The sequence below is a fragment of the Natrix helvetica genome (assembly GCF_964273705.1).
Source record: "Natrix helvetica genome assembly, chromosome: W".
In the NCBI taxonomy this organism is placed as follows: Eukaryota; Metazoa; Chordata; class Lepidosauria; order Squamata; family Natricidae; genus Natrix; species Natrix helvetica.
The window spans coordinates 82069559-82096839 of NC_138555.1; the positions used below are offsets into that span (position 1 = coordinate 82069559).

At 44.9% G+C, this 27281-nt stretch overlaps 2 protein-coding genes across 3 annotated transcripts; one reads left to right on the forward strand and one right to left on the reverse strand.

The window, feature by feature from the left end:
* Nucleotides 1–1593: 1593 nt before the first annotated feature.
* RNF212B (ring finger protein 212B) lies at nt 1594–17566 on the forward strand (the record flags this gene model as incomplete). Its single annotated transcript, XM_081969186.1, has 11 exons — nt 1594–1918; nt 2327–2379; nt 3191–3265; nt 12295–12410; nt 13240–13300; nt 13471–13499; nt 13727–13773; nt 14821–14878; nt 15923–15962; nt 16741–16796; nt 17563–17566. Exons 1-11 carry the CDS (start codon nt 1819–1821, stop codon nt 17564–17566), a joined length of 639 nt encoding a protein of 212 aa, XP_081825312.1. The 5' UTR covers nt 1594–1818.
* A 1167-nt stretch (nt 17567–18733) lies between these two features.
* HOMEZ (homeobox and leucine zipper encoding) lies at nt 18734–26938 on the reverse strand. 2 transcript variants are annotated; one of them, XM_081969429.1, is made up of 2 exons: nt 26614–26938; nt 18734–21842 (listed from the first exon to the last, which is right to left on the reverse strand). In XM_081969429.1, exon 2 carries the CDS (start codon nt 21780–21782, stop codon nt 20316–20318), a length of 1467 nt encoding a protein of 488 aa, XP_081825555.1. In that variant the 5' UTR covers nt 21783–21842; nt 26614–26938; the 3' UTR covers nt 18734–20315. The 2 variants fall into 2 exon arrangements, with proteins under 2 accessions (XP_081825555.1, XP_081825556.1); XM_081969430.1 differs by lacking the exon at nt 26614–26938 and adding an exon at nt 24400–24481.
* Nucleotides 26939–27281: the final 343 nt, after the last annotated feature.

Here is a 27281-nt window from a genome sequence, read left to right on the forward strand (position 1 = left end):
TTGATGGAATAATGTTTTATTTTATTTGTTGTTTGTGGAACTCAATGAATATTCATTAAGAGTGAGTATGCAGTGGCAAAGTATCAGTCAATCACAGGGGTGTCAAACTCAAGGCTCGCAGGCTGAATCCGGCCCACGGGTTGCTTAGCGAAGGACCGGCCCGCGGCGTCTCCATTGCCGGTGAAAATGGAGCAAAAAAGCTGTTTTTGCTGGCAGAGGGCTGCAGGAGGATCCCCTCAGTGCTATCTGGACCACCACAGGTGCCCCCGAAATGAGTGATGTTGACCTGGCCACACACCCCAGCCCCCCAAGGTCAAACACAATCCTCAAAGCGGCCCTCAATGAAATCAAGTTTGACAGCCCTGGTCAATCAAAATAGAGCTGGACAGGACCTTTGAGGTCATTTAATCCAACCCCCTGCTCAAGCAGGAGAACCTATACCATTTCAGACAAGTGACTGTCCAGTCTCTTCTTAAAAACCTCCAGTGATGAAGCATCCGCAACGTCTGGAGGCAAGTTGTTCCTCTAGTTAATTGTTCTCACTGTTAGGAAATTCCTCCTTAATTCCAGGTTGCTCCTCTCCTTTGATTAATTTCCATCCATTCATTGCAGTGGTGGGTTTCAAATGTTTTTAGAACCTCTTCTGTAGGTGTGGCCTGCTTTGTGGGAGTGGCTTGCTGGCCATGTGACCGGGTGGGAGTGGCTTGCCATCCATGTGACTGGATGGGCGTGGCCATCTTGTAAAATGTGGTGAAACTCACTTAACAACGCTCTTGCTTAGCAACCAAAATGTTGGCTCAGAAACTCTGCATTTGAAGCACACAAGTCTTAAAGCTGTCAAGTTAGAAGACCCTTGCACCCCATACCCTTTAGAAAAAAACCCCCAGGGGTGTTCAAACTTGACAGCTTTAAGACTTGTGGACTTCAACTCCCAGAATTCCTCCTCTCGCTCATCATCTTGATGACGTGCGGACGGGCGGGGGGAGGGAGCTGGTACCGGTTCTAAACGGCACTGTAGATTCGTGGAACCTCTTCTATAGAAGAGGTGAGAACTGGCAGGAACCCACCCCTGATTCATTGGCTCTATTGACCTGATATAGATACAATCATCCTTTTTCAGTCCATATAAGACCAGACCCTACAGTAATACTCCGATGATGATGGTGATGGTCACTTTCTGCCTTCCTCACCATCTTTTAAAGAAAGGATCATGTGGGTAAAGAAAGGGGAAAGAAATTAACATAGTCAAAATTTAATCAATTTAGTAACACTAACAGAATCTTTGATATAAATGTATCCTTCAGTTGCTTATATTTTCTCCACTAATGGAGGAATGGTTCACCTTTGTTTCCAATCCAATATATCCATCCAGCCTTGTCTAAATGCCTGGTTTTTTTTCTCTACTTCGCTCTCTGTATCACCTTTCCAATTCTACTTTTCCATCCATCCAATTCTTTGTATAACATCTTATTAAAATTCTAAATACAGAATAAGAACTAGCAACCAATATTTAGAATGGGGGGAAAAAGAAGAGCCAAAGACCAAATTACAGAAATAAAAAAGTCAGTTTCAATTTTCTTTTACTACAGTTATCAATATCACATAGCCTTTTGTTCTACAGTTACAGCATTAGTGATATCTTCTTTATAACCTTTTATTTTTATTCTAATCCTCAGAACCATATATCATTACTTAATTTTTTTTCTATTTCCTGCAAAAATTCAAATTCAATTACAATTCTTTCTTGGAAAACAATGACACATCCTTATTCACAACAGAAGCTGAGAAAAATCTACCTTTGCCTTTCTGCCTTGCAGCATGGATTGGTTTCATTGCAATCAGTGCTTCATCCAAGAGAAATCTGACTTTTCGGTTACTAGCTGTGGACATATATTTTGCCAAAAATGTGCTGGTACAGGTAAGTATGAAGTGGATTTTTCTACTTTCGAGGCTTTTTTTGTGTGTGTGCTACCCAACACAAAAGGAGTAAAAGTCAAAGAAATAAAAATGACATGACCTTCAAATGTGCCTGACTTCTGATGACCTCTTGGATACTCCTGTGTCATTTCCTTGGTAGCAATACATATATTTTTGCCACATTTTAGATTGATCTACAACTTTTGAGATTTTTGATGGTTTCCTATCAAAGTGCCATCCAGCCGCCAATCCTCCTTCACATATTAAGAGATCAGCCAAAATCCTTTTAAATAGAAACAAAAATTGGCTGGTTAATTTTAGAAAAACCATCCATTTTTCAATGTCAGACATTATTATATATGAAACATTTCAATATCGTATTAACATCTTACATTTTTAATCTTGTTAGATAAATGCCCTTCTTGTGGAACAAGCTGCAAATATTTGTCTCTAAAAGATAATGTAAGTTCTGGTTTCTGTAAGAAAGATTCTTTTCTTTCTTTCTTTTGGATGTCTCTGAACTCAGACTTTGTATCTCAACCTATTGGGTGAATGTGTCAAATATTTAAATTATAAGAAGCAAGAAAACCAAATAGTGAGCAGGATTTTAAAAAAAACCAACCTGAGTGTTAAACAGTGAGATTAATAAAGCTCTTATATTAGTAGAAAGTGGATAAATATTAATTTATAAGAAGCCAAACAAAAGACATTTCCTGAAAACTTGAAAATAATTTATTATGTACTTTTAATTTAAAAAAATAATTTCAGCAACCTGGCAATCGGGACCTCATTATGTATCCCAATTATATTATGGAGAAAAGTATTCAAACACTGCCCTTCAATGTTGTGTACTGAATTACATGGAATCAGTCACTATAACTTATTTTAAAAGGCTTCTATAAAATTAGTGAGAGAAGAAAAATGGTTTTTTAAAATTACTTATTTCAGAATATTTTCCCTGCTGTTTTTCAATACTCCAAAAGTGGTATTCTTCATACTATATTACCTTCTACTCCTTGGAAGAAAGGCAGGAAAAAATATAATGACATAAATAAAAACTATTAAAAAAAAGAATTTAAAAAATCATATGCACAAGAATTCAGAATGACCGAGCAGCTGGATAGACGTATTTCAATTGGTAAAATGATATTGGAAAGATGGCATTTCAGATATACAACCAATTAAATAAGCTCTGAAAAAATCAATGTTTCACCTTTTAGATTGTAAAGAATTTAACCCTTATCAACCCTTTGTCTGCTTTTCCTGCCTTCAGATGAAGCAAGAAGAAAAGAAGTTTTTCAAAAACCCTGTTGAAACAATGCTCACCTATATGGCTCATATCTCTCAGGTAAGAAACCATAGATTTTAGTTGCGAAAAAGAGGGACAGTGATTAAAACAGGTATGTAATACTGAAGTTATTCTGACCCACTTAAAAGTGTTTGAAGGCATGTCCACCCATGTAGAAAACATGAATGAACTACTTCCCCAGTCAAACACGTTCCCTAAAATTAACGTTCCATTTTTAATAGCTGTTACGCGATGGATGAATGATCCAAGGTCCGCTAGAGGACTGGTTAATAGCCAACCTGGGGAAAGGTTAATCCTGTAGTAATAGTGATCCCACGTTTGCCAAGTAAGCTAATTAAATACAATAATAAATCTAGATAAAAGAGCCAGATAAATTTTGTGACTGTTAGATCTGGGCAACGAGAGACAGACTGCGGACACGACGTGACTTAACAGCTCTTTATTAGTAATAGTAGTGATCCAGCTTACTCTGTGGTCGGAGGGTTCCCCTTTTATAGGGATGAGGCACGCCCATTGACCAATCAGAGGAATACCTGTTTCCCGCTGTAGGAGCGGACCTGAGGGAAGACTTATCCCGATATATGCTAATATCTAACACCCCTCCCCTCCTAGATGGGACGTTGCGGTAGGTGACATAGTCCTTTAGGTAGGTGGGTGTTTGTCTTGCTCGGGAGGAACGTCGGAGTTCAGGTTGTGTTGAAGTACTTGCAGGATTGGTTTCCTGTTGGGTTGAAGTAGTTGCAGGATCGGGTGCTTTTTCTGTTTCTGGAGGTCTTGCGTTTTCGATGCTCTTTTCCCTGGTATCTTGTTCGGCTGCGATGACGGGGGTTTGCTCAGCGGCTGTGATGACGGGGGGTTGCTCAGCTGCGTGCGTGATGTCCTGTCCCCCGCTTAGCTCGCCGGTGTCGTCGTTTCCTGGGATGAAGTTTCCCTGCGGTTGTCTTTCTGTGGACAGGAAACTTTCGCCCTCATCCCTTAAGTTGGAGTGTGCTAGGCGACCTCGAAGCTGATCGATGTGCCTTCTCCAATTCCGCCCATCTTCAAGCTCTAACAAATACGATCGAGGGCCCATGATGCCAATGACCCTTGCCGGTATCCACAATGTCCCCCCTGTGTAATTTTGAGCATAAACAGTGTCTCCTTCTCTAAAAGATCTGACCTTACTTGTAGAGTCTGGGGGAGCCGAGGTAGAATAATTCGGGTGGAGCCTGTCCAGGTGAGATCGTAGGCGGCGACCCATTAGTAGTTCAGCGGGGCTTCTACCCGTCGTTGCGCTCGGGGTAATGTGTTGAATGAGGAGGTAATGGTCAATGCGTGTTTGCCAATCCCCCGGGCCCATCCTGGCGAGGGCCTCTTTCGCGAACCGCACCATTCTTTCTGCCTGACCATTGGACGCTGGATGGAATGGCGCGATGAGGGCGTGTCTGATTCCCAACCCTGCTAAAAATGTTTCGAACTGCATGGCCGTGAATTGGGGCCCGTTGTCCGATACTAACAGATCTGGTAGACCATGGGTGGCGAAAAGCCGCCTAAGAACCTTTATAACTGCCTCTGCCGTGGTTGATGTCATTAGGACTACATCCAACCATTTAGAATAAGCATCTACAACTATGAGGAAGGTTTGACCCTGGAATGGCCCTGCAAAATCAATATGAATGCGTGACCAGGGTGCCTTGGGTTTCTCCCATTCTGTGGCGGGCGCTTCCGGGGGTGCTGGTCTCGACTCCTGGCATGGATCGCAAGTGGCCACCCACTCCTCTATTTCTTTGTCCATATTGGGCCACCACACATAACTTCTCGCTAACGCTTTCATTCTCACGATCCCCGGATGCCCCATATGTAAAGCATTCAATACCTTTTTTCGTAGCGCAAAAGGAATAACAACTCGATCCCCCCACAACAAACATCCCTGTAACACGGAGAGTTCGTCCCGTTTAGACCAAAACATTTTGAATTCCGGGCCCACATTTCCCTTTGGCCACCCCCTCCATACCCAAGTTTGCACTTGTTTTATTAAATTGTCCTTCGAGGAGAACCTTGCAACGTCGTAAGAAGAAACCGGTCCCGAATCCAAACAGTCAATGAGCAATACCGGTACTTCTGGAGTGGGGTCTGGCAAAATGTCTGGTAATGGGCAACGGCTGAGCGCATCTGCGTGCCCTAGAGTGGAGCCCGGTCGATGAATTAACTTGTAAGAGTACGCAGCCAGGAAAACAGTCCACCTGGTCATACGTGGAGAAAGGGAGACCGGAGTGGGGCGATTTCCCGCCAAAAGTCCTAACAGCGGTTTGTGATCAGTAATGAGTTCAAAATCGCGGCCGTAGAGGTATTCATGGAAACGTTTCACACCTGCAACGGCAGCCAATGCTTCTCTGTCCATTTGGCTGTAGTTCCTTTCGGCCGATGAAAGAGTTCTGGAGTAGAAAGCAATGGGTGCTTCTTTCCCGTCGGGCATCCTGTGGCTGAGGACTGCTCCAACCCCGAACGGCGATGCGTCGCAGGTCAATACCAGCGGGAGGGTCTGACTGTATTGTACAAGTAGTGAGTCAGTGGTGAGCAGGCGCTTTACCCCGGCGAATGCTGCAGCTTCTGCTCGTCCCCATCTCCATGGTGCGTTCCTCTGGAGTAGACGGTGTAGTGGCTCAGCAACGGTCGCCTTCTGTCTCAGAAAAACGCTGTAGAAATTAAGTAGTCCGAGGAAGGCCTGCAACTCGGTTTGATTTCGTGGTGTGGGGGCGTCCTGGATCGCCTTAATTTTCTTTTCAGTGGGGTGAATTCCCTGACCATCAATTCTATAACCCAGGAATTCTACGCTAGGCACGTTAATTTGGCATTTTTCTTTTTTCAGGCGGAGACCCTTCTCTCTGATTCTGGCCAAAACCGATCTGACTCTTTTGTTTAGTTGCTCCTCGTTTTCAGCGGACACCAAGATATCGTCAAAATATGGGACGACTCCCGGTATCCCTTGCAACAGTCGTTCCATGACGCTCTGGAACAATCCTGGAGCAATACTTACGCCGAATTGTAGCCGGTTGCATTTAAACGCTCCTCTGTGCGTCACTATAGTCTGGGCCTCCGCTGTGGCGCTATCTACTGGCAGTTGCTGGTAAGCTTGTGCCATATCTAATTTAGCGAAAACTTTTCCTGGCCCCAATGAGTGCAATAGGTGCTGTACTACGGGCACCGGATATGCGCTCTGTTGTAGCGCGACATTAATTGTGCATTTATAGTCTGCGCACAAGCGGACTGATCCGTCTGACTTAACTGGGGTCACGATAGGTGTCTCCCAACGCGCGTGATCTACCGGCTCCAGGATTCCTTGTTCCACTAACTTATCTATCTCTTTATCTATTTTTGGGCGGAGTGCAAAAGGCACTCGTCTCGGTTTAAGCCGGATTGGCGCCACATTTGGATCTAAATTGAACGATATTGGTTTGCCCACATACTTACCAAGACCGGAGCTGAACACATCCTCGAACTCCTTAAAGATCTTTTCAGCGCTGCTGTTTCTCACGGCGTTGATTCCGGTGACTTCTAATCCCAGGGCTTCAAACCAATCAAGCCCCAGGAGGTTCTGCAATGGCGCGCTGGAGATGGTCACGGGCAGCTGGGCTTCGATGTCCTTAAACTGGATGTGGAATGTGCCTTGGCCCACGATGGGGACTTGGTTCCCCTGGTAGTCTCGTAGCAGGACGTCAGGAGCGCGCAGTTGGCTCTTTCTGAGGCTGGGAATGGCCTGTTTCATGGATGCCCATGAAATGATCGTCAGGGTTGATCCTGTGTCAACCTCCAGCTCGCAGGGTGAGCCCTCCAAGAGGACTGTGACTTTCAGCCTTTTGGGCCGCTTAGGGCGGACCTGATGTATCGTGGTGAGATACGTTCGCAACTCCTCTCTCTGGGTCAACTCTATCTCATCGTCTATATCCTGAAAATACTCTCGTTGAGCGTCTTGGTAGAACGCTCTTTCGGCTCTCTGTGTGAATTCTCTCTGGGGATACGCTCGCTCACTTTCTTGTGAGTAATCTCTCTGGGAATACGCTCGTTCAGCTCTTTGGGGAGTTTCTCTCTGGGTAAACACTTGTGGATTTTTCTCTGGGCGCCCTTTTTGATTTCGCCAAGCCCCTGGGTTGGGCTTCTGTTGGCGGTACATGGGTGGCTGCCGTGAGGCAGGGACTCCGCTCCGGCACACTCGTGCGATGTGCCCAAGTTTGTTGCAGTGCGAACAAACAACGTTCCTGAACCTGCAAGTAGACCTGGGGTGATTCCCTCCGCAGCTTGCGCAGGGCGGCAAACGGGATCCGGGTTTCCCCCCAGGCCTCCAGTGACTGCTCTGCATTAGGTGACTGTCCTCGAACTCGGGATCCACGTAGTCGGGGCTTGCGTCTTCGTAGTGGACTCTGGTTTGTCTCGGTGCTGGCTGGGTTTCGTTGACCCTTCGTTGTATGGTCACTGCTGATTTCTCCGCTGATTCCGACGCTCTTGCTTTGTTCAATGCTGACTGTAGGGTTAGATTCGGGTTGGCTAACAGTTTCTTTTGCAACGAAATGTCTCTTACCCCACAGATGAATTGCTCTAAGATATGCTCTTCCAAATCCCTGTATTCACAGTGGGCTGCTATTCTTCGTAGAGCTGCAACAAATTGGTTAATGGATTCTCCCGCCTTTTGAGTCCTCATGTTGAACTCTTTGCGGCTGACATGGCGGGACGGTTTTGGCGCGTAATGTGTTTCCAAGGCTTGTTTCAGCGTCGCCCATGGTACTGCTTGTATTGGAGTAGGCGCGGTGAGGTCTCTGGCCGTATTGAAGACTTCCTTTCCGCAGTAGCCGAGGAAGATATTTTTCTTTCTTGCATCGGTGATCCCCGTGTACTCATTTGCTTCGAGGAAACACTCGAAGCGAATCATGAAGGCTTCCCATTCGTCGGTTGCTGGGTCGAAAGGAGCGGGGGGAGCATGCATCGCCATCTTCTCAGTTTGAATTTGCCGCGCTGCGGTGATCTGAGATGGCTGCCGGAATTTCTGCCGAATTCCTGGGCTGGATCAAATCCGGAGATTCTTGAAGTAGCGTTCTTCGTCCTATCTGTCTCTCAATCCCACCTTCGTCGCCAATGTTAGATCTGGGCAACGAGAGACAGACTGCGGACACGACGTGACTTAACAGCTCTTTATTAGTAATAGTAGTGATCCAGCTTACTCTGTGGTCGGAGGGTTCCCCTTTTATAGGGATGAGGCACGCCCATTGACCAATCAGAGGAATACCTGTTTCCCGCTGTAGGAGCGGACCTGAGGGAAGACTTATCCCGATATATGCTAATATCTAACAGTGACGGGCTAGTTAATCAGCAGAAGAAGTTTCAACAGAATCAGCAATACCTCAGCATTAACATCCACCATGATAATCCTCCTCCTAATCCCATCATTTAAACCAGATAGCTGAGAGCGCTCAGATGAAGCGGAGGGGAGGAACATTTAAAGATGGAATGGATCTGTGTTTTATTCTACATCCATTCAACAATTGTTTTTATTTATTTTCTTACAATTACATCCCTTAATTGAACTGAACAAAGTTTGCAGCTACTCTTCATTAGATCCAGAAAATGGGCCAAACTGCTACCTTGTGTTCAATATTCCGCACAGGAGCCTCTGGTAAAAGATAGTCCAGCATCCTGCAGTTCTAAAATCCTTGGATAAAAGACAGATCATCCTTACTCAGCCAGTGACAAAAAGCTTTCTTTTCTATGTTTATTTGTCCTAGACTGAAAGATGTTGTATAATCTTGATTTTCATAAGGAAAGTTTGACCTCCAGGGTGTTAAAAGTAAGTAAGGATGGTTGAGAACAGCAATCCATGTAATTTCCATGTAATCACATAAGTCTCCTTGTCATCTCAACAAATTGATGCGTGAGAAGAAAAGCCAACTCGAAAAAACATCAAAAGTTCAGTCCTGAGAATGATGCACGCACAAGCACACACACACACATATGTACAGATAACTGTTTAGAAAACATTTTCATCCATTCACATGAATGCTTAGGATGCATCACATTTTAAACTAGAAATTTCTTAGTACAGTTTACAAAAGAGAACAGAATGGAAGTATTGTATATAATTAATTACAACAGTGATAAAACAGCCACTGCATCCCTTAACTTTAAACGATTAAAGGCCTGGTAAAAATAAAGGGCTCCTCCTGCTGTTTTGTTTTTTTTTAAACCTGCAATAGAACAAACAAGTGAACCCCAACCATATGAAAGGAGATTCCAAAAGTTGGAAAAAAAGTGAAGAAAAGGTTTTTTTTGAGTCCCAAGCAAAAATTAAGAAATCCTGATGGACAGATGTTTTAATTGCTGCATTTCCATTGTTCCCTGGTAGTTATTTCTTATCTCTTTCTCAGCCTAAGAATAGTTTGCATGCCCATTATTTCAATTTCTAGAGAGTTGTTATATTTGTATAACAAGCACTCATGTTTAAGGAGTTTGAGGGTCATGACACATTTTTCCAATGTACTAATTAGGCTGTAATCAGTTTCACAGTACATATTTCTGATAAGATTCCCCCCCCCCCTATAAATCAGACATGCAGTTGCTTAACATAAACTATTGAGCAAAAATGACGCACATGCCTGATATTCAAATAGGCAGTTCTGTACAGTATTGGTCCCCCCACCCCCAGAGGTCCTCTTTAATTCTACAAGTTAATTCTTAAATTCTCATGGTTTAAAAACAGTTCGGGGGGGGGGGGGGTCACTTAAGAAGGAAAGCCAGGAAATGTAATCTGAGACAATATATACTGTAATAAATTGGTTAGACTTTAAGCTGTTGTAAGATTCCTTGCAATCATTCAACTCGCCTTGTGGATAATAATATTCATATCACCTTGTTCATTTACAGCTTTAAGTACACAAAGTCTGAACTGTTTGCTCTACGTATGATATGCCTTGCAAACAAAAAAACACAGATCACACCCCTGACTGGATGGAATATTAAAGTAAATATATAAAGTACTATTACATCATTTGTCCTTCTATTCAGCTAACTAGACAGTTCCAGGTCTGGAGAGTCTACGGTTGTTATTTAACTGAAAATATTTATACAACCACATAACTTACATTAAACTCTGGGCGGCTCCCAATGAGCAATTAAAATAACATTCATAATGCAAGACAACATTTATACATATAAACCGTGAACATTTAAAAATTCTGGCACCAAAATTAAGATCCCACATGCAGGCCGTTGTTAAATCCTCTCGCCCACCTCACTTTCTCCCAGCACTTTTGGGAAAAGCCAGGTCTTGTGATTTTTGGAGAATAACCTCCCTCTCCACTGGAAACAAATTCCTTGTGTGTCTAATCACACTTGGCCAAATAAAGTCAACCCTTTGGACTTTGCCCCATGTCCTTTGCCTTACCTTTCCTTCCTTTCCCTCCTTCATTCCATTAAGGCCCATGTAGGCCCTCTATATAGGCACTGTGCCTGTTACTGCCATTTCTGTGCCAGTTCTAATTCAAACAAGGCACTGAACATCTTATAAAACAATGGAAGCATAATAAAGCTCAGTAATTAAAAAAAAAATAGGAAAGCAAACCATCAGTACCCGAAGGAGCAGAATTAATAACATACAATCCATATCAGGACGGTAACTATCATTACAAAGATCACGTGAAGTGTTAATACCACTTTATAAGGCCTTGGGAAGGCCACACTTGGAATATTTGCATTCAGTTCTGGTCACCACGATGTAAAAAAGATGTGGAGACTCTAGAAAGAGTGCAGAGAAGAGCAACAAAGAGGATTAGGGGACTGGAGGCTAAAACATAGGAAGAACGGTTGCAGGAACTGGGTATGTTTAGCTTAAGAGAAAGAAGGACTAGGGGAGACATGATAGCAGTCTTCCAATATCTCAGGGGTTGCCCCAAAGAAGAGGGAGTCAAGCTATTCTCCAAGGCACCTGAGGACAGAACAAGAAGCAATGGGTGGAAACTAATCCAGGAGAGAAGCAACTTAGAACTGAGGAGAAACTTCCTGACAGTGAGAACAATTAATCAGTGGAACAGAAGTTGCCTCCAGAAGTTGTGAATGCCCCAACACTGGAAGTCTTTAAGAAGATGTTGGATAGCCATTTGTCTGGAACGGTATAGGGTTTCCTGCCTAGGCAGGGGGTTGGACTAGAAGACCTCCAAGGTCCCTTCCAACTCTACTATTGTATTGTATTGTATTAAATGTACTTCCAAGGCTTCCCCCAACAAAAGGGTGGAAAACCACCTGACCTCCGGAGGAACAGTGCTCCCGAGTAGGTGGTCAGCTGGGTCCCTGAAAATGATGTGCCCTGAGAAACGGGATCCACAAAGAGTCCACAATTTTATTGAGTAGGCATAAGCCACTTGGAGAAGGTGATCCCGTAGATAACAAGGCCTCAAGCCCTATAAACCAGAAAGCTGAGTTGTAACCATGAGGACGAGTAGCTTTAGATACAGCAAAATGATTATGTGTCATCAAATTATTGTCAACCCTTAGCAACCTTGTGGAAATCCAAAAGAGAGGCGATCAAGGCATGAGTGACTGGGAGCAGAGACTTCCAATCTAGGAAAGATGTCGTTGGGCCAATCTTCCCCTCATCAACCACTGCTGACCATCCTAGTTGAAATGTATGGGGGTTAGATTTGAATCCTATTAATGCCTTATTTTACTGCATCAAAGGAGTCAGAAGCCAATACCTTTTTTTAAATCTGTTTCCCTTGCTTTCCCCCACTAGCCACTCCCCTTTTTCCTTTTCTAATTTATCTAATATTTGCTTTTGTATTCTTTTTGTATGTCATGTTATAAATTAAGGAAGCTATGAAAAATAATATTCAGAATGCCAAAGATTTCCTATCACAAGCCTACTATGATGTGCCGGGATTGGTCGTGTACAATCCATATGCAAGAGATGTCTTCTGCTCTGAGTGATGTACCAGGACTTAAAAGGTTCCCCACTTGCTGCTTCTTCCTAGAGGAGTTACAGTCATGAGTCCAGATGCTGAATTTCCTTGAAATTCACTTCTCTCATTGCCTTCTGGTCTTCTTTCTAGGTATGGACATTCCAGAAGAGCCAAATGGACCTGCTGGTTTCTTTCTACAAAAATAACGCTTCAAAAGCCGAAGGAGCCCTCCAGCAAGCTCTCCAGAAACTAACTATCCAGGAAAAGTGAGATATGCAGGTCGTGTTCATATAAGAAAGGAAAACAGTATAAATGTGTTTTCACAACACAGTATGAATATTAAAATATCCTCTTCTCTGGGGAGGGGGGCATACAATACACTGAACATGCTGAAGCACCAAATAAGCCGCTTCATACAGCACCTAAGCCACAAAGAGAACCTAACAAAGATTCAAAATAAGGTTGTGCAAATACAGTTGCTAGGTCTTTCATTTGCCCCTGTGAATACAGACTATTGATTTTATCTGTAGGGATTAGTAAAGTTAATATGATTAACTTTACAAGATCTGGTTTCATATTGTCACTCGGTTAAGAACATTACTGATTGATCAAAGGTCCATTGTGCCTTCTTAAGTCAACCCCCCTACTCTGAGCTATTTTAAGTATTTTAATTAAAATACTTAAAACATCCCCACCCTTGATATATCCAGAAAGCCATCCTTTCCTCTCCCCTCTTCCCCAAAAGAACGTTATTGAATAAGTTTGAAATATCCTTCAGTTGTCCTAATTGGGGGGTGAGGGGTGGGGGAGGAGAAATACTTGTTTTATTTTTGATGGAGATAAAAACTGTGGCAAGCAAATAGGATTATATACTTTTCTAAAGAAGACTCCAGGCTACTGCTTCCTTCTGATATCAGCCATTAGATGTTGAAACATGTTGATAATTTGTGAAGTGAAACAAATAGCTCGCATGGCCCCAGAGGCAGCCCTCCTGCCTTTATTCTCATCACTGCTGAAGTGCTCTCTGGTGGGCTCTAAAGCATCAAGGCATATTATTATTACCCGCTTTCTGTTTCTCCTGCCTGCCATATGTAGAGAACTAGAGGCTGTACAGAAGGAAAATAGGGAACTGAAGAAGAAGTACTTCAACCTGAAGGTAGGAAGTTTGGTGGAAACAATTATATTTTCCCTTAGTTGGTTTCTTGTCGCCCTCTGATGGCAGCAATGACTACTGGTCTTCTTTTTTGAGGAGAGAGTAAATCAAACCTCTTTGCATGTTAGGGGCCCAGCTGTTGACCCCCAAACCCTACCTTCTTCTCTCAACAGGCTTTCCCCAGACAGCACCAGGGTAGCAGGTCAGTATGTTTGTTCTGTCCTTCAGAAACATTAAATCAGAATTGGCAGCCCATGAAATAATAGAGGCAGTACTGTAAGAGATATCCGTGGCAAAACGAGGGAGCTGGGCCTTGAGCCATCATAGGCCAGCACTGAAAACCCCGGACAAAGAAAAACCCCAATGTTCAGGCGTGGGTAGGGAGGAGGAGTTATCCTAACTGATCAAACTCATTTCAATTTGATGCAGAAACAGCACCCCAAGGCCGATTGCCATCACTCCTCCCTCACAGACAGGTAAGAGAGAGAAGGATCCAGAATCAACTTCACGTGGTTCAGGGTAATATTTTGTGTATTATATGTGCATGGATGGAACTCTATGGGTGTTTGCCTGGGTCGCTGAGGACAATATAGGATATGGAGAGATATATCAAAGTATAAGATTTCTTATTAGCTCAGGCCAACATGTACTTCTAGCAGAATTAACCATCATAGTTAACATAGTAACTCTCATACTTTGCAGTTACACCGCAACCAATTTTCCAGCGCTCCAGTGAGGTGGTCAGGTAAATGTTTTTGTTTTTTTTTTAGTTAGTTTTTTTTCCCAGTGAGACCGCTCTATCAGGGCAACCCGGTCTACCCAAATATGGGATGGAGCATACTGCTTCCTTAATAAATAAATATATGAATATAAATTCAAATCTATAAATATCAATTCAACACAAACATTTAGTTGATTTACAATGTTAATAGTTTGGACAATGTTGTGTAAGAACTATCAAATATGGAAATAAACAAGCCAGCAAAAATGCTACATTTTAGTATACCTTTTACAGAAGTATCTTGGATCCACGCAAAAGTCCCAGCTGGATGGTGAAAATATCCCAAAGAGCTAGCTGGTTTTCTGGCAAAGGATATTTTGAGCTAAGTTTCCCATGGCAGACACTCTTCTAAATGTGCTCCAGATCCTGGAATATTGCATAGTTAAGAACTTGCTCAGAATTGGAGAGAGGGAACAGTGTTTTCTTCGAAAAAATCAGAATTCAGAATAGAATAGAGCTGGAAGGGACCTTGGAGGTCTTCTAGTCCAACCCCCTGCTCAAGCAGGAGACCCTATACTATTTCAGACAAGTGGCTGTCTATTCTAACATGTGCGTAGTCTAAGTGTCATTCCATATCTTAGAATCTCCTTTAATCTAGCTGCCTTACAGCAAAATTTGATTGTTATACTTAAAAGACCCCATAAATAAGCTGCTTCCCCATAAAGGTACTGAGCACCTGATTGCAGATTTAGCTTTCAGCTGTAATAGTGAGTTCCTTGACCTATTGTGCCTCTTTTCTCAGCCGCTCATCTTCCATGGATTCCATTTCTTCCAGAGTCAGCCACCCATCAAGCTGGCAGGTTAGTTTCTGCCCCTGCTTTTCTTTTCCCAGGAAAGTGAAACCACGGACAGGCTGCTTTGTTCGTTGCAGTTATTTGAAGTAGTTTTGAGAATAAAATTCCACTGATACCATCTGCCCCAATGAAAAGCTGTTTCGGGAAAATAAAACCATCTGGGCTCTTTCTTCTGTTTAGCTGCACGTGGCTTGGGCAGGACCCCCGTTTCCTTCGCAGTAATATGGGTTAAAAACGTGATTTCACTAAGGGAATCCTAAAAGCCCCAAATCCCCAAACTGGTTTATCTGCAACAAAGAACAATGAATAATGTTAGCTCTAAGGCAGGGGTGTCCAAACTTGGCAACTTTAAGACTTGTGGACTTCAACTCCCAGAATTCCCCAGCCAGCAGAGCTGGCTGGGGAATTCTGGGAGTTGAAGTCCACAAGTCTTAAAGTTGCCAAGTTTGGACACCCCTGCTCTAAGGTGTTTCGGAATATTTTAATTATTGCCCTTTTAGTACTTTTGCTCCATTAACATCCCTCCATCTGGCCTTTTTAAAAAATAGTCCTTAATATTTTTGCAATGATTTTACATATTTAGTCGCTGTTGTTAGCTTTGTTGCACGCTGCTCCGAGTCACTCTACAAATGAGATTAAATAAATGAAAATCCCTTTAAACTTTTCTCCCCTTTATTCAGCAAACCACGAGAACCACCCCGGCGGTCTCTGCGAATGGTAAGAAGTATAACTGCCAACAAGCAGTAAATTTCTGCCATATTTAGATTCAGGGGAAAAGAGAGCCAAAAGGAATAAAAGCAAGGATCTTCCTGGGTTTTCATTTCTACAGACAAGCATCCTTTCACAGCTGATTATTTGGAACAGAATTTATTGTGAAGAGAAAGAACATTCCCTTTCTGTAACGAATAAAACAATTTCTGTTTGATCTCCTCCTCACCTTACAATACCCTTCCCCCCCCCCCACATGCCTACCCTTAAACCTCCTGTCACTTTTCCATGTGCTGTCCACCCTTCATTCCAGGTGTAACACCTTTACCTTCTATTTGGCAGCCACTCCGTCTTCAGCCTCCATGCCGAGCTTATTCTACAGGTGAGCCAGAGAAGTGGGGGAGGAAGGCCGTGATGATGGTGCTGCTTATGTTTTTAGATATATAGTGTTGTCTTCCACAATAACCAGGACTTCTGTCACCCTCCTTAGGGCCTCTCCTTCCACTTCCCACACACCCAGTTTCAATATCTTCAGTCTTCAAACTCCGATGGCAAGACTAAGTCAGAGTGCTAATAACCCTGGGCAGCCACAAGAAACTCCATACTTCAACCTCAGCATCTTTCCCGGTGAGGAAAGTTGTTCCTCTTTGGCAAATATATGTTTATTCCATATAGTTTTCGTGCAGTATCACACTACTTTTGGTTGTGATCTAGCTCCTTTCGTGAATGCGGCTTATAACGATTTGTAAATAATAACAACACCTAAGGCCCACTAGCTACAGGTGAATCCCAAAGCTTTGGATTCAGCTTGAATGACCCCCAAAGTTGTCACTGAACAGCACTGTTTAAAGTTAACAGAAGGGGAACCATACGCAAGGAATAATCGCATCAGCTATAAATCTTTGTCCTAATCTCCCTCACTTTTTCCTAGAAAAGTCCTCTTTTCTTTTGGGTCATGCCTGACATTTACCAGTCTGGGCCCAAAGTATATTGTGCAATTTTTAACCCTGGCATTATATATTCCAAAATGGTTAGACAAAACTAAGGCTTAGCATAAACATACAAATGCCAAAATTGACCAATAGGTTAAGCTAGCCCTTCAACCCTCACAGAACTTGCCTTCCTGTTCAGTTTGTTTCCTATTGCTTTCTTTTTTACAGATCCAACAGGTGCCTCTGCTCCTGACCACAATGCTGAAAGACTGCGCCCCCTACAGGTAAAAAGGTCGATTGCAGACAGGTTGTCCCAAAGGTGCTTTTTTTCAAGAGGTAACTGGACTTTCTTGTTTTTTTTCTTTTGAAGACGTTTCGCTTCTCATCCAAGAAGCTTCTTCAGCTCTGACCGGATGGTGGGGAATGGAAGGATTTCTATTCCTTGCAGACAGCTGGTCATTTGCAGCCTTTTAGAGGGTCATTGAAGCACTTGGAAGTTTACCTGTGCCCTCAGGGTCACCTGGGCAGTGCTAATGTTTCTGTAGTCTGCAATTTTCCCTCTGGAAATCCATTCCTGCGCCCACACCATTCAAAGGGGGTTCATCCCAAATTGTGTAGCTAAAGGTCTGTAGATTCTCAGTCATCCAGGCCATGGTTCCATTCCCCACTATCCTGTCAGAGCTGATGAAGCGTCTTGGATGAGAAGCGAAACGTCTTCAAAAGAAAAACCAAGGAAGTCCAGTTGCCTCTTGAAAAAGCAACTTTGGGACAATCATGACCTGGATAACAGAGTCTCTACAGCAGGGGTGCCCAAACTTGGCAACTTTAAGACTTGTGGACTTCAACTCCCAGAATTCCCCAGCCAGCTGGGGAATTCTGGGAGTTGAAGTCCACAAGTCTTAAAGTTGCCAAGTTTGGACACCCCTGCTCTACAGACTTGTGGACAGGTAGTTCACATGCAGAAAAGTTTCACTCATTTCAATGGCTTTTCCTTTTCTGTCATTCTCAGCTGAGATTCACGCCTCACTCTACACCATCCTTTTCCCGCAGGTAAGTGAGGCCCACAGGGATTCTTCATTCTCACCCTTTCATATGTTACATGACACAGCTTTGTGAAAGACAATGAATGTAATCCATATCCAGGTTAAATTATGGCTCTTCTCTACACCCCCCCCCCCATCTAGTTTTCATCACCCTTGCCAGTAAGATGCAACAATATTGATATTTTTTTTGCTGCTAAAACAAATGTTACATTTTTTTAAGTCCCTGCTTTACGATTTAGAAATCTTAATGGCAGCTTCCAAAGGAACAAAGTCCTGTTTTTTTTCCTCATTCCCCATGTCTTCTGTTAAACCAAAATTGTATTATGTTAGAAATATATTACTTGCCGTTATCAAAACCTAGAATATTTTTTTTTCTGAGCAAACTAAATAGTGATCAGAATTTAATGCAGTCCTAAACTGGGAAGATTGGCTCCACACAACTAGTTAATTGCACTTTTCCCCAGGTATTCATCCATCAGCCAAATCCATCAGCAATAATGGGGATGACCAAAGCAGCTGTGCTCTTAAACATCATCCTAATGTTAGATGCAAGATAGACTCTTCTGTGCAGATTTCCTGCAGTATAAATCTTCTGAATATTTGAGCCTGATTAAAAAGCAACCCATTAGTAATTGAGTGATGCCATTAGGAGACCCTGTTTTGATTAAAATTCTATTTAAATATTTTTTGTGACTTGAAATAAGCCATTCATGGTTGCTTGAAGCTGACTGGTGTATGAATCATAGTAAATCAATTAAAATTATTATACAAGGCAAAGTATTTTTTATGGTACTTAGCATATGTGACATAATTTTAAAACAAATCCTTATAGAGGAAAATGGCTAAAATTAGCTGGGGAACTCCGCAGCAGCATTATTGATACATGATGTTTTAACTGTCAATTATAGCCCATTAAGTAACCTGTGAGTCCTAGCGCCAATCTTACTTTGTGACTAGATTTGATAAGAAAATGTATTACATTGTATGTTCTCTGAGCTAAAATGCTTTGTATACTTCCAAGATGAAATATTCAAACAATTTGACCCAGGTTGCTCATAATGTAGGATTATTGTATTTGCAACCAATCTTGTTTCCCAGAACTAAAACAAAACAGATAAGCCTTTAAAAAGACTATACTTAGAAAGAGGGAAAAGACAGATATAATTTACTGAACATAATTATCTATTAACTCATTCAATTTATTAAGTAACCAATCCACAAACCAAATTATTCTGCTCAGTTCTATCTTGGACAAGTTACAGCCTTTGAACATTTCACTAAGTATGGCATAATCCATGTTCCTTTTTACCTAAGGTTATTTCAGTACTTTTAAATTCTCTTGCCTGCAGAATATATTTGTAAAGTTTCTACTTTAAAAAATTGAAAATGGCATTGAATAAATATAAATTTTAAAGTACAGATGATTAATCTTCGTCTAGTCTCCTACCTCTTCATGCTTTCACAAACTTCCAAATTCCTCTTTACTTTCTTTCAGAATAATCTCAAAAGCTATTCTCAGAATATAGGGGTTTTATTTTCCCCATCAATCTGAGGGCAATGAGAGTTTGACAAAAGCAAGCATTTAGGAGTGTTTGCACTTCTTTTGCAAGAGGCCACTCTTGTTACTTTACAATATCTCTAACTGGCATTGAATTCTCTATATCAACCAACTAGTACAGACCAGATATGTGACTTGAATGGAAATACTGGATGACTAGGAAAGCTGCTGAATCAAGGCACTAACGGAACAAGGGAAAGAAAACAGAGCAATTAAGAGAAATGATATGAATTACATGATAAAGACGACCATCAAGAGCGGATATTAGAAGTCATTCCAAAAATTATTATTTTTTAAATAAAGGAGAGAATGAAAATGGAAGATAAATGACAAAATATCAATTTGAATAAAACAGCTACAATCACCATCTTAAGTACCAGTCTAGAAACTAACATTTTTTTTTAGTCCCAACGTATCTTGAAGGCATGAAAACAGGGAAGATAGCTTTAGTGTGTCTTCTACGTTTCGTTGATTTCAAAGAACTGGTGTATCAAAACAAAACATAAGCACCGACAAGCAAATAACTGTTCATTTACTCAGGAAAATATAGTTGGCCTGTGAGATTAGACCAATTAAATCTTATGTATGGCTTTCATGGAATTTGGAAAGAGTGGGCTTGGCAAATCTCTGCAATTCTGGTAACCAACAGTCCAGTTTCTAAACTCGAATAAAAAAACAAATGAATTGGAAGAAACAGAATCAAGACAGATACATCCAAGCGTAAATGAAAAATATCTGTATTCCAAACATCTGTATACCTTAGAAAAGATAACAAAACTAGGCAATTGTAGGGCTTCAGGGTTAGGGACCTAGACAACAAATGTATAATTATTAAGGAAAACATCTAGAGGAAACAATATGAAACCAAAACAATGCAATTAACCGACTGAAGATTTTCCAGAAAAATCATTTGAGACCCTGCAGATTGCTGAAGGCATTCATATATCATGGCCACTCACATCTGAAGGGTTGGAAACCCCCTCTTTATATACCATTGTGATTCTGCCTTGATAAACGCTGAACAGTTTTGTTTTTAAATTCAGCGGCTCAAAGGAAAAAAAACAAAACCAATTCTAGCAGTGGTCCCTGCTACCAGCAGGAAACGGTCAGGATAGAAACCTAGCTTACTACTCTGTCTCACTGATCCTTCTGCCTGCTTATCGGAGAAGTCCAAAAATCTCCGGCATCCACCCAAAAGTCCTTCAGTCTTCATCCTCCTCCTCTTCCACATCCTCCTCTTCTTCGTAGTCTTCATCTTCCGCCTTTATCATCGCGGCCGCCATCTCTTCGTCTACCTCCTCGTCGTCGTCCCCCAAACACACCTCCACCTCGCACGGCGCGGGCAAGTACGAGCGAAACCACTCCAACGCTTGCTCCGGGCTCATTCCCGATTTGCGGCAGAGCATCGGCAAGTCATTCTCCTGCAGCTGCGTGTGGGTGTCCCAGTACTGTTCCAGGGGGCCTGCGTCTGGAGGATTTGTGCATGGCTGGGGAGGAGGAGGAGGAGGAGGAGGAGGAGGTCCACCTGAGGAAGCAGGCTCTGGACTCTGCCCTGCATTGTCCCGGAACCATCTCAGCTGACCATGCTTCAGGGCGTAACGCGTGTCTCCAAACCACTGGATGATCTCTGCCCGGGGTAACCCGGTTACCTGCTCCAAATGGTGATAATCCTCTCTCCTGGCCCACTGCCGGTGAAGGAAGAAGGCCTTTAACAAATCCAGTTGCTCCTTCGTCTTCCGCTTAGGCTTCCGTAAAACCTCTGGCAAAGAAGTCTGCTGGTCGCTGACTGAATGCTGATGGTTTTGACGGTCCGTGACGCTGGTGGTAATTTTCGAGGAGGACGGGGCGGCTTTCGCCGAAGAACCCAACGGAAGAATTGCGGGGTGGTTCCCGCCGTTGACGGCAGGCGTGATGGACTCCGGGGGCGGTTGGGACACTGCGGGGAAGCTCCAGGCCATCGTGTGAGAATCCGGGAGGTTATAATCCAGGCCGAGGGTCGTGATGGGGGGATAAGCACCGGAAACGGTCTCTTTGGTATTTTGAAAATTCACCATGATCCCTGAAGGTTCAAAATGTTCCTGAGGTTTCTTATAGTGGGACGACGGGGTGTTTTCCTGCAATTTCCAAATGTCCTGAGCAATCGTCCCCATTTCTTTTGTCCCTGGAGCTATACTACAATGATTTAAGGAGGTTACAAGAGGTTGCTGGTTCTCCGGATATTTACCGGAGTAGTGCAGGGCGTGGGGAGCCAGCTGGTGTTGGTGGTGATAGTACGAAGAAGGGCTTTTACAAGTCTGGTGCCAGGAGTCGCCCTCGTTGCCAGCCAGCAGGCAACTAAAGTGGAGCTGGTCCTGGTGGTAGATGAGGCGAGCCCGGGTCTCTTCGATTTCCTCGGCACTCCAGCTGATGCCGCAGCGCAGCCGCTGCGCCATGAACCAAGCCTTCACCTTCTCCATGTGCAGGCCGTGACGCAGGCAGAGCAAAGCCAGGTCGGAAAGGCTGGGATACGGGAAATAGCTGAAAGTCTGCAGCAGGTGCTGGTTACTGTCCAGGTCACTCGTCTGGGCCGCCTGGGTCCACACCAGCTGGAGGTCCTCGGAAATGGGCGGTAAGCAGATCAAACCTGGCGGTGAGCCAAAGCAGCCAGAGGCGTCCTTATTGGAGGGCATGGCTGCGGCGGTCGAGATGTCTTCTCTCTTTGGGAATCAGCTATGGGCTTTTCAGAAGAGCTGGAGCAGAGGGAAAAGGAAAGGGAAAGAGCAAAAAAAAAAAACACATCAGTTGTAGGGGAAAACGGAAAAAGATGCAGCATGTTAAGTAGCAAGTAAACGAGGCAATGTTGAAACTCAACATTAAGACAACTAAGATCATGGCATCCGGGCTTCTCAATTCCTGGCAAATAAATGGGGAAGAAATGGAGGGCGTGACAGATTTTATTTCCCGGGGCTCCAAGATCACCGCAGATGGGGACTGCAGCCAAGAAATTAAAAGAGGCTTGCTCCTAGGGAGGAAAACTATGGCAAACCTAGACAGCCTACTAAAAAGCAGAGACACCGCCCTGCCAACACAAGGCTATGTTTATTCCAATTGCAATGGATGGCTGTGAATGGACCATAAGGAAGGCTGAGTGCCAAAGAATGGAGGCCTTTGAACTCTGGTGCTGGAGAAGACTCCTGCGAGTCCCTTGGACTGCAAGGTGATCCAACCAGTCAGTCCTAGAGGAGATCAACCCTGACTGCTCTTTAGAAGGCCAGATCCTGAAGAGGAAACTCAAAGACTTTGGCCACCTAAGGAGAAAGGAGGACTCACTGGAGAAGAGCCTCATGCTGGGAACGATGGAGGGCAAAAGAAGAAGAAGGGGACGACAGAGAAGGATTTGGCTGGATGGAGTCACTGAAGCAGTCGGCGTGAGCTTCAGTGGACTCCAGAGGATGGTAGAGGACAGGAAGGCCTGGAGGAACGTGGTCCATGGGGTTGCGATGGGTCGGACACGACTTTGCAACAAACAACAACAAAACGAGGCAAAGATAAAGCAGAGAATTTAGAGAAAAGCCGAGCATCTTTTAATGTAATACCTCAAATCCATTTTTCCTCTCTCTGGTCACCCCCCCCCCCCAACATCTGGGCACTACAACTTCAGTCTACAAGTTACCAGGCACGGCTCACATCATTGAGTGCTCTTCTTTTAGAAAACGTTAAGACTTCACACACCGAAAACTATCACTTGGTCAGAAAGAGGACATCGCGCCAGCTATCTATGGGTTGGAGAATGAGTAATGCTCCCAATCCATTCAAAAGACTCTGAGGCTGTGGATTTTTCTCAAAGATCCTGCTTATTGGGCGCATCCTATCGGCACGTTCAAACATGAAACCACCTCTGAATCATTTCCCCCGCTTTGATATAATGAAAGGATAGATATCTCCCACTCACCCCCACCCCTTGTATGACAGGTCACGTTAACCAACCAAGCAGGCGATGACCTTCTTTTCACTCTCTCCTGCCGTTGCTAGGGCACGCTGAGCTGACCTTGGTTCTCATGAGCCTTATCGCTGTTACGTCTGGCACTGTAGAGGAAAACGCTCAGCCTTCTAACAAAGCAAAGTAAAATATGGCTCCAGCGAGAGGGAAGGAGATCCAGAGAAGCACCCTGTCCCATGAACCTCTGATTGTCCAAAAGTGGCCCCATCCAGACCCTGCTTCAGCGCCAAACTGCTTACTTCTCCGCTTTAACCGAGCCTCTTTTCTAGACAGTTGCCTCTCCCAAGTTATTTTGGTTTCCGTGCCAGACTGAAAAGACATTTGCAAACCGCTCTTCCCTGTCCTGCTCTCCCCTCGTATGGATTTGCAATTAATATCATATTTTACGTGGCCAAGAATCTCCCGGAGATTTTGGGTTCGTATGAAGCACTAAAGACTCCATGTATGCCAATTTATAAACTACAGCTTCCAAACTGGCTTATGGAGCCTTCATTAATCCAACGATGTACGCAGATCCAAAGTAGGCCTTTTATTTCAATCCCGTTACAGAAAAGGACACGAAAAGTGTTGAGTTCCAGCTTATTATTCACAAACACAAATTCCTTTCGCTAAAGCCAACTTCCACCCAACCTATTTGCTATTCTTTCTGCATTCCTCCCCCCCCCCCCCCCCGAAATTTGTTGGAAGCTTTTTTTTATCTAGCAAGTCTATTTGGAGGAACGGACGGGTGTTTCAAAGCGCAATAATTTATATCACCCAGGAAGTTAAAAACCTGGAGAGGTAATAAATCGAATGGAAACGCCTGTGTGCTAATCAGACCGAAGAGCCAATTTCCCTTTAATAGCCGTGGAAAAAAAACAGATGGCTTCAACTTAGCAAAGAGATCATATGGAAATAATGGGGCAATTAATGCCACTTTAAATGACAGGAGGAAATGAGGTGCCTGAAGTCAAGAATTCATGGGAAGCTGCTCCATCGCAGCTTCCCCCAAAGCCGCAGCCTCTTAGTAAATCCTGCCACTAATGGAATAATGTGTCTTGCTCAGTAAATGCACTTCAGGAGAAGCAAGCATGTGTTCTTTAAGTGTGGGTGTGAATGGGAACTATCCTGAACCAATCTCTGGAATGAAAACAGATGCAAAGACCACCGAAATCTCTCCTTTTCCAGCCTCGCTTCCCCAAACATCCCAAGTAAGCCTTTCTTTGTGGGTCCCCCCCACTCCAGTGGCCTTCCCTTCCCGTCCCTGCTTTTCACCCCGCCCGTCTTCAAATCCCTTTGCTGAATTCTGGATGCTGTACTGTACTTACTTTTTTTTCCCCCTCCCACTTCAGGAGTTTCCTTCCTTCCTTCTCTTTCCTATTCCCTGCAAGGCACGCCGGGAAACGGGAGGCGGAGTTTCCCACGCCAAGGGACACTGGCTCTTTAAGGGAAAAGGGGGGGGGGGCGCTAGGGACCTAGGTGGTGGTGGGGAGGATCCTAATGTTTTCTTTTTCACCAAAGCTTTTTTCTAAGTGGCCTCTCGCTTTTTTTCCCCCTCCTCCCCATCTTTTGCTTCCTCGATTCACCTTTAAAAAAAAACCTTTTTAAAATCCTTTTTAAAGTCCTTAAAAATGAAATGCCTCCAAAGATGCATTTTCCCACATTTTCTTTTTCCCACGGAAGTTTCAAAAAAGTCACATAAAACGGAGATGGTTTCCGCCACCGCGCTTGATGGATATGTCAGTTGTTGGCCTCTTGATGCCAAACAGAAACCCACACCTCGGGCCTCTCCACTCCAAACCCCACCCAGATAGTCCTCAACGTGCAACAGTTCACTTAGTGACCGTCCTAGGTTACAATGGCGCTGAAAAAAAAGCGACATACGGACGTGTTTCACCCTCACGATCGTGGCAGCATCCCCACGGCTACGGGATTGACCATTTGGATGCTTTGGCAAACGACTCACGTTTATGACGGTCGCGGTATCCCGGAGCCGTGCGATCCCCTTTGGCGTCCTTCCGACAGAAGCAAAAGCCGATGGGGGGAACAGATTCACTCCAGATTACTAATTGAATGCCTGCAGCGATTCACTTAACAAACGCGGCAGGAAGGGTCATAAAATGGGGGCAAAACTCACTCCACAAGTATTTCCCTTGGCAGCATCCATTTTTGGACTCCGTTGCGGCCGCAACTCGAGGACGATCCGCAAAGGCTTGCTGTAAAATGGGGAAAATTGTGTGCAGCAGCCGTAGACAAACCTAACACAGGCCAGACAATACCTGCTGTGTGTAAAGCTGGAGTTTTTGCCTAGTGGGTGAGCCAGCATCCACCCAGAGGCTTCCTTCCACCGGTTTCCTAATCCCAGATCAACCAGCAGCGGGAGGTAGTAGTTACTCGCTAGCTGAGAGAAAGATGCTACTATTACAAGCAGCCACACAGGACTTCTTGGCAAGCCAAGATGTAAAGATCGTCTACTTACTTTTTGTCTGGTTCTTTCAAACGAGGAGGAGAAACCCAATGTTGAGAAAAGCGGGCAAGGCCTGAGAGTGGCTGTGCACGCTGGGCTCGGGTGTCCCAAGATGGCTTCTCAACAGCTCCCCTAAAACAGCCGCCCCTTCAATCCATCTCCTTGGCTCCTCACCTCTAGCTTCAGATTTAACAGAGTTGGAAGGGACCTTATTGGTCATCTAGTCCAACCCCGGCCCCTCAAGCAGGAGACCCTACACCATTTCTGACAAATGGCAACCCTAACCTTTACCCCGGCCCCTCTCTGCTGTGGGGCAGAGCCTGCCCCCCTCCCCCAAATCCAGAGGTGGCTCCCATCCATCCATCCATCCATCCCTTCCTTCCTCCTTCCCTCCACACCACCTCTTGCAATGGGCTCTTCCTCCTCCTCCTCCTCCCTATAAAACCATCACTCTGTAGGGTTGAAAACAAACCAGCATGGGCTTAAGCAGCCAGTCCTCAGTGAGGAACGGCACCTGGCATTGTAATCCCAAAACGTGATGAGTGGGAAACCTGTTGCCCGCGCGTCGGCAAGAAAGCAGCTTCCCTTTGGACGGGAACCCCGCTTCTCTGCCTCCTACCCCGCAGCTCCCCCCGGCAGCCCCCACCCCCAAACCGCTTCCTCCCCATCTCCCCCTTTCCAAGAGAGGAGGCGAGGTCGGAGACGCGATGCGCTCCCCGCGGCCTTGCCCCTTCCTCTTTGTCCACCCCCTTTCCCATGCTCTTAGCCCCAGCAGCAGGACCCATGTTGCACGGCCTCGGGGCTCTCGCTCTCTCCCTCCAAGCTTCCCTTTGGAGTCAAGCGGCCGTCCAGCGAAGCCCACCGCCCGATCGCCTTTCTCTCCCCCCCCCCCCCCCCACTTCCCAGCATCGGGGAACAAAGGCCGCGGAGGGAAGGCAGCGGGGTGGTCGGAAGGGGAAAAAGAGAGGAAGGCAGGCGGCAGGGAGAAGAAGAGAGGATCGGAGACGCGCAGGGGCCGGAGGAGAAGCCGGGCCGCCCCCCCCCTCCCACCGGGCACCCTCCCTGGGCCACTCACCCGCTCGGCCGCGCTCCGGCTCTTCGCTTGGCGAGGGGGCGCTGGCTGCCCGGGCGCGGGAGACAGAGGGAGGCTGGGGCTGCCTGGCCGGCTGCCATTGGCTGGAGGAACCCCGAGCGCCGGCCGGCAGGGGAGGCTCCGGACCGTTCGGCGCTCTGCACGTGCTCAGAGGGCCGCCCTCCGCTCATTGTGGCTTCACGGCGTTCCCGAACGCTCCGGGCGGGCGGCGCTTCCAAAGGCGGGGAGGCGGGGGAAGAAAGCGGGACGAGGCCGCCTTCCTTCCCCCTAGTAGTCCCTTCCTCGACAGCTTCCCGGGCCAAGTTAAAGCGGGGTTGGGGAGGGGTTGGGGCAAACCCCGGGATTACGCGGGTCGTCGGAACGCCGCCGTTCTCTCCGCTTCGGCCGTGCCTTAAGCGGGGATCTGAGCGAACGGGTCTAAAAGAGGCGAACCCGGGATTGCGATCGGGTGTTTTTTTTTTACTCCTTCGCTTCCTCCAGGCAGTTTTTGCGACTGCCCGGGTACAAAATAAATTCCTCTTTTAAGCCTAAACCACGATTAGTTGAATGAAAAGAAGGATTTTGGGGAGACACGATAGCAGTCTTCCAATATCTCAGGGGTTGCCCCAAAGAAGAGGCAGTCAAACTATTCTCCAAGGCACCTGAGGGTA

Coding starts and splice junctions, on each gene's coding strand:
- HOMEZ (XM_081969429.1), bottom strand. CDS start 21,782: ATGCCCTCCAATAAGGACGCCTCTGGCTGCTTTGGCTCACCGCCAGGT.